This window comes from Orbicella franksi, chromosome 7, assembly GCF_964199315.1.
Source record: "Orbicella franksi chromosome 7, jaOrbFran1.1, whole genome shotgun sequence".
NCBI classification, from domain to species: Eukaryota; Metazoa; Cnidaria; class Anthozoa; order Scleractinia; family Merulinidae; genus Orbicella; species Orbicella franksi.
This window is the reverse complement of record NC_138151.1, coordinates 4,150,650-4,157,837: the sequence shown is the minus strand read 5'-3', so window position 1 is coordinate 4,157,837 and position 7,188 is coordinate 4,150,650. Positions and strand designations below refer to the sequence as shown.

The following is a 7,188-nucleotide window of genomic DNA, read 5'->3' as shown; positions in this document are numbered from 1 at the left end:
ACTAAAACTAAGGAGAAAACAGAGAATTAAAATCGTAAAAATGTATGCTAATTAAGATCAGAAATGCAAACTCCATCAAGGTCATGATTTCCTGTGTTCACACTTGATAAATTATTAATGGTCAACTAGGTAATAATATAAGCTCCCTAAAGTCTGGGCCAGGTTGTTCGAAAGCCGGTTAACACTAACCCAGGATTAAAAGTCAACTGAAGTAACAATTTTTGTTCTATAAAAATGTTTTTCACTGCTTATGTTTTGTGTAGTTCGAGATTACTCAAGCTTAAAACTGAAGGACAAACAATATAAACTGAAAACCTCACCAAAAAGATACAAAACTCAAACCAAATTTCTCGCTAATCCTGGGTTAGCTTAATCACGCTTTGAACAACTTGGCCCTGATAATTCTCAGCTAATCGGAGGTTGCTCCCTCTCATTCCTTCTCAGATTGTCTGTCAACAGGGATTGGTGATCATTAAATCCCAACCAGTGGTTGGTAATCACAAAAACGTGCACTGGGAATGCAAGATTCAATTTTCCATGGGGTCAAACTCAACCAAGTGAAGAGAACCCCTCAAGATTACATTAATGAATTAAAAGGTTCAACATTCAAATAATCAATTTGTTATTGCACATTGAAATGACTAGCAGGTTCAATACATGAATAATCAATTCATTATTGAATTTTTGAAATGACTAGTAGGTTCAATATTCAAATAATTAATTTTCATTAATGTGATCTTGAGGGGTACACTTTACTTGGTTTGATTGTAATATTAAACGTGGTTAGAGCAAAAAAATAAGCAAACAACGAGTGAAGAGGTTATTTTACATAAAGCATTCATAAATAGGATAAAAAAATAAAATGAAGCATTCATCTTTTCTGCATCTATTGGCTGGCGATTTTTTAACCGTATATACATCCCCCTCATGTCCCTCTAAACTACTTCTTCAGCAATAGATCTAACATCTGGAGGAAAAAGAAATTCTATCCAGTTTCTTATGAATCCCCTGTTATATCGATGACTCCACAAAACTTCCCAAAATGGTTTTTTCCTGGAAGATCTTCGGAACTCATCGCCTGTCAAGTTGAAACTGACAAATACAAGCTGCTGTGAGAGGAGTGCAAACAATCCAAAAATGAAGATAACTGTGTACCATGATGTTACAAACACAACAGAGGACCTGAAAAAAACAATAACAATCACTGTCATTAAGAAATTCTTTACTGGATTCTCTCTGATATTCAATTGAAAATGATTAGTTTTGATAGCTTAGAGTTTATTCAAAGCCAGGAGCCATGTCATGGTTTGTGTATTTTGAAAATCAAATTTTCAAGTCCGCTGACTGCAATGAGGTACAGTGCCCTCATGGTAAGTGCCCTTGACTCCTGATCAAGCGGCTGGGTTTGAGCCCTGGCTGTGGTCATTGTGTTGTGTTCTTGGACAAGACACTTTACTCTCACAGTGCCTCTCTCCAGCCAGGTGTACAAATGGGTATCAGCGAATTTAATGCTGGGAGTAACCCTACGATGGACTAGCATCCCATCCAGGGAGGAGTAGAAATACTCCTGGTCGCTTCACGCTACAGAAACTAGGATAAGCTCCGGCCTGATGGGCCACTTGGTTCATATGCAGACTTTACCTATCGATTGCAATTCTTGTTAATTTTCTCTATCCTTATGCATCTTTGTTCCTTTATGGTTTATTATTTTCTCTTTAGTGTTTTTCTATCTCAGTGAACTATTATTTTCAGGTTTCCTTCAGTATTATAAAAGTAATTTTGTGTGTTTGCCAAAGTAACTCAATATACTGTGACTGAGCTCCTTTAATTAAGTTACCTTTACACTTCACGGTTTGAGATTTGTGCACTTCAGAGAAACAAGATCAAGTTTCACAAGGCTTATAATGGGTAAATTACAAAGATGACAACATGCTATTGTAACAGTCACATAACATGATGTGAAAGAAAACCTACCTAGAATCTGAATAGACATTTGAACAATCCATATAGAGAACACTACTGTCCAGAGATGTACAAACAGTGAGGAAAGAAAGATAAATTCCCCAAAGTCCTGTTACGATGAATATCGTGATAGCTGCAAGGAATGAACGGTGATTGTGCTGTCCAATGCAACTGTTTGTCCTGCATTCATTCAGAAAAAAAGAAAACAACTGTAAAATCAAAACCTCTTTACACTGTGATGTATAATTTTTTTTATAGTGAGCACCTGATAGTCTTTGACTGAACTCTTCTGCTACGTGGGTTCCAGTATTTTAATTTGAACAATCAAAATCTAAAGAGCTTACATGTAAGAGTTGAGTTCATGTGGCAAGAGTTAGATTTACCATAATGGCAGTTGACATGAAACTTTGAATTTACATGTACTTCATGTCAATAGTTGCAAAATGTTACATTTTGTGATGTCTTACATGAAACAAAAAAAACGTAAACAAACTATTGAGAGTGCGCAGTATGGACTGGATATCATCTTTACAGGGCAGTGGTATAACATAAACTACTGTAATGACCAAGACTGATCTCTCTTTTTCTTTGAAATTCCTGAAGAACAAATGCATGAGCACTAGGACATAAGAAATGTCTTCTGGTACCCACTTGACTTGGGAAAGACAATTTCCATTTTCTGGTGCCCATGTTTTTCCAGCACATATTGCATCTTGCTATTTCATGTCAGAAGCCTCTCATAGACTTAAGCAAAAAGACTAGTATATACCTGTTACTGACTGAGTAAAAGGTCTGTACTGTAAGTTATGGACTGAGACTTTTTCTCTTTGATTTATGGTTTAAGTGTGAAGCACACTGGCCATGAATTGAAGGGGAGAAAATGAGAATCCACAATTTACAGTGTGGACCAACAAGATGAGGTTAGTAACTTAAGATATTTATAATTACTTAATTGCGTAGGCAGGAGTGTTTCACTGTAAATTCACTACTTTTTTAAAATTCAAACAAAATTACATCTGGAACTTGAGTTTCATGTCTTCCATGTCCTTACTAGTGAGGATATTGATGACCACATTTCCTGCTTTTTCACAGTTCTTTGTGCAAACAGTCAGTTTGCCTATATAATAAAACAAAAATTACATGGTAGCTAGTTGAAGATGGGAATTTTATTTTCTCATGTTAAAACAACATTGTGTATTTGTTTGAGCCACACATTTTATTCTCTTGCAATGCTTGTTCTCAAAATATTGTTTTATCCACTCGAAAATAAAATTCATATATTCACATTACTGTGTAAAATATCCTCATTTATCACTTACCAAACACAGTGATGGTCTGACCTTGGAACACAGTAGCCACAAATCCTACCAGAGGAGAAGAAAATATAATTCACAGTTTTTTGTGAAAAATGAAATTCAATTTAATTTGCTTTTGATTAACTATAATATAATAACTCAGGGTGATTTCAGATAAAGAGCAAGAACCTTTTGCCCTGTATGGTATCACTGAGAAATATCTGCCTCAAATATTAGAAACAATCATGACAGCATATTCAGCCATTAGCAATCAGGGATACTTTTTTACAAACATGAGGTGGCGGAGGGAGGGTAATCTGGACCCCAGGCATCTCCTCTAGAATTACCGCAGATTGTGAACTCTCAGAACCACAGACGTCAACCTAAAAAAAATTGAAATCTGGGAGATCGCCAAGTTTACCTTCTTGACCCTAAAAAACATTGTTAACAGTAAAGCCCCTCTGATTCAGCCACAAAAATGTGTCAAATATTCCAAATTTTTCCCTTGAAAAAGGCCAAAAATCAGCCAAAATTAGAACTTTCCTGCAAATCTGGGAGACTTGGTGAACAGCTAAATACCGTAAAAACTCGTGTATAAGCCGCACCTTTTTGCTGAAATTTTGGGCTCAAAATGGCGGGTGCGGCTTATATACGAGACCATTGCTTTCAGAGGGAGCTAATTGCCTAGTTAGTGGTCAGATATAGTACTTAAAAACGTAAGTAAATAAACATTCAACATTTTGAAACCTGTTGCTGTTGTTGATCATTGCTTTTGATAGAAGTGGTGGCTCCTAAAGGAGCCTTTGTCTCTTCAGGTTTTAAACCTGAATCTTCTTCGCGAGTAGTTCTTTCAAGCGATTCATTTGTACTTCCTTTCATTTGTACTTCACAACTTGCACCGCGTGTTTATCCATAGGATTGTTAAACTCGCGTCGAACAACAAGTTTTTCACCAATTGAAGGCTTCCATACATGTTTATAAACATGGTATCCACGCACAGCTGATGTGAAATGGAACTTTTCCATGTTGTTTATCGTTCGTTCGATCGTTCAATTCGATCGATCTACGTGACTCGGCCCAGACTTCTTATCGGTTGCGTGTGTATTTCTCTTGTGTCCAGACTCTCTCTTTAAATGACTGCGTGGTTACTAAGCAATCATTTTGCATCGATCGGTCAGAGATTGTTTTGCTCGGATTTCCGTTTGAATTTCATCGTTTTCCACTATCGCCTTTAGCAATAAAGGCAACATCTTGTCAAAAGAGCCTCTCTTTAGGAGGATATCAGAAATTGCGTTGAAGAATAGCTTGTAAAAGGTATTTCAAGAGTTATTTAGCTCGCAGCAAATACACAGCATCAGATTTGACCAAGCTTACAATGTACAAGTAATCACTTTCTTTTGCTCAGCGCTTTTTAAAGAGTTTTCTTTTTTTCAAAATCAAGCTCGAAAGTTGGGGGTGCGGCTTATATACGAGTGCGGCTTATACACGAGTTTTTACGGTATGTAAACAAATTACTTTTGTTAACTATTCACCTATCTTTCGGCTCTACCTTAAAGCCAACTTCCAAAGGATATAAAAGGTGTCCTGGAAACCAGGGCTTCAGGTACTGCACATTTATCATAAAAGTTCCATGGACTAGCACAGTGTTCACAAAGAAGGGATGAACAGTACTGTACTTACAAAATGTCTCCCAAAAAATGTACAGACAAGGATGTAAACTTTGGAGGATGGCACCTGATACTCAGCCATAGTTTTCTTGCCAAAGTAGATTACTGTCTTCCCTCCCAGGAGGGGAGACTCCTATATATAAAGGACAGGGGTGCTCCTTGTACCTTTTAGGGGTTAAAAATGCAATTTTGGTACCTCTTAGGGTGTTCAGCCTTACAAGGTCCACAGTGGGAGCTTTTGTGGTACGTTTTAGGATATCGAGCTGAAAAAAAAAAAAAAAAAAAAAAATGAAAGGAGCTATGACCTGATTTTTAATTTTGTCCCAGAATTGGTACCTCTTAGGGGTGAAACAATTTCAAGCCACACCCACACACCAGGATCTTGGTACCTCTTAATTAAGCGTTTTTTTTCAAAATTTCTGATGAGCACCCCTGTTCTTTTTATAGGAGAGTCCCCCCTTGGTCTTCCCATTTTACTGAGATAATGTGAGATAACCTACCTACAATGCTTTGCCCTGGTAAAGGGTCCTTCAGTACAGAGACAACAGTTCAGATCCTTGTAACTACTTGCATTAACATGTGAATTGTTTCGAAGGAGTGGTTTAGAAATCAAGGCGTAAGCGTTGAGGAGGCTTCTGGAAAATATTGCACGCAAGTATAACAATAACACCAGAATGAAACCAAGAGAAATGACGATAGAATTGAGGTACGAGTAGAAAGGAGAAACATGCAGAAGATAGAGACTAAAAATACCAACAAGAGATGTTAAACCCCAACTTACAAAGAACCAAGTTTTTTTCCGCTGGTTTAACACGTAGACATAATAAATAAGGATAAACACAGGAACGTAAACCAGTACAAGGACGGTGAAGACGAAGCTAAAGCAAGCAAAGTACAGAGAAATTGCCAGAAAAAGGACAGGGACTAAAGCATCAAACTCCACTTTTATAGCGCCGTTGAACCAAGGGATGCGAATACGATCAGATATCACCGTAGAAATTTCATTCAATTTCTCTCTCGGGACTCGGTTTCCTTTGAGACACTGGTCGACGGCGTTGTCCAGTTCATCACACTCGCAGCAAAATGCAAGGATGTGGGTTCTCTGGCCATGAAGATTGCGGAATTCACAACAACACAGCGGGGAAGGATCTGATATCATTATGAGACCAAGAAATCAGTTCTTTATGTTCCACTAACTCGATGCATTGAATGAAACACTGATACACCGCAGATAACCAAAGTTGTCTCGGCATTTTGGCTGTTGGCCATCGACCATCTTGCTGAAGTCCCCGCATTTTTGGCACCAGGGTCTTCTCCATTTTGAAAATTGACGAGGAGAAGACCCTGGGGACGAGGTTGCCTGAACATATTTTGGTGACCTATTTTGGGAACGGCATTCTCTTTTCCACGGCGCAGCGGCGAAGGGAAAAAAACTATCTACAAGCAAAGAGACTTTCCCGGGGAGAGTTTCAGCCACGACAGGATTGGGTTTGCTCCGGGAAGTCACGCTGCCCGTGGATATGATTATCATTTCGTTGTGTGACACCCGCCTCGGTTGCAACACACGGATGGTTCGCTGGTGAAGTAGACTACGAGAGGTCCCTCTTTCGCTTAGTCCGTCGAGCGAGACCGTAAATAAACCGCGGGGAAAAATGGCGGCGTGAAATCTCGCCCCTGGGAATTCGCGCGGCCATTTTTTCTCGCGGTTTGCTCTCGTGTCACGCACGAAAAGAGGGGCTACTCTTAGTCTACTGGTGAAATGGGGAGCGTTCGCTTCACGGAGGGGAGCCTCGGACAAGGCAGGTGCCGGCAGGTGGGCGCGGTCATTGCTAGCAAGTATCTACTAGCTGTACAAGGATAATTCTCCCTCCCTTTCCCGTTTGAGGACTTTTGAGTTCTGTAAAAAAATAAGCTCCGGAAGCTGAAGTTTGTGTATGTCTAAGCAGCCCCGAAATGACCAAACTGTTAGGTAAAATCAAGAAGTGCCGTTTTGGAGTAACAATCAGCTATTGCTTCTACATTGTTTTGTTGTTTTGGTTACTCTATGTCATTGGTGATTTTATCAAGGATAAACCAAAACAATTTTTTCTGGTCACCCCATGCAGCGTGCATTGCACAAAAATGCTTCACAAAAATGCTGCTTAAAAATGCTGCACATAGTACAAGAAGCCACAAAAATAAAATTTTGAAACGTTTTGCAAATGCCACCTGTATTGATGATTGATATTAAAATGTACAGATTTTTTTTGGGGAAGTGATTTACG

The 7,188-nt window shown here is 38.8% G+C and overlaps 1 protein-coding gene across 1 annotated transcript; it reads right to left on the bottom strand.

Moving 5' to 3' along the window:
• Positions 1–935: 935 nt before the first annotated feature.
• On the bottom strand, positions 936–7,119 carry LOC145493519 (palmitoyltransferase ZDHHC23-like). The gene is made up of 4 exons (XM_081473002.1): positions 5,425–7,119; positions 3,282–3,326; positions 1,975–2,142; positions 936–1,182 (listed from the first exon to the last, which is right to left on the bottom strand). The coding sequence occupies exons 1-4, from the start codon at positions 6,081–6,083 to the stop codon at positions 936–938; spliced, it is 1,119 nt and encodes a 372-aa protein (XP_081329128.1). The 5' UTR covers positions 6,084–7,119.
• Positions 7,120–7,188: the final 69 nt, after the last annotated feature.

Coding starts and splice junctions, on each gene's coding strand:
- LOC145493519 (XM_081473002.1), bottom strand. CDS start 6,083: ATGATATCAGATCCTTCCCCGCTGTGTTGTTGTGAATTCCGCAATCTT. Junction 3,327..5,424: donor ACCAGGGCAAAGCATTGTAG/GTAGGTTATCTC, acceptor CTCCTCTGGTAG/GATTTGTGGCTACTGTGTTC. Junction 2,143..3,281: donor TCAGACCATCACTGTGTTTG/GTAAGTGATAAA, acceptor GAATGAATGCAG/GACAAACAGTTGCATTGGAC.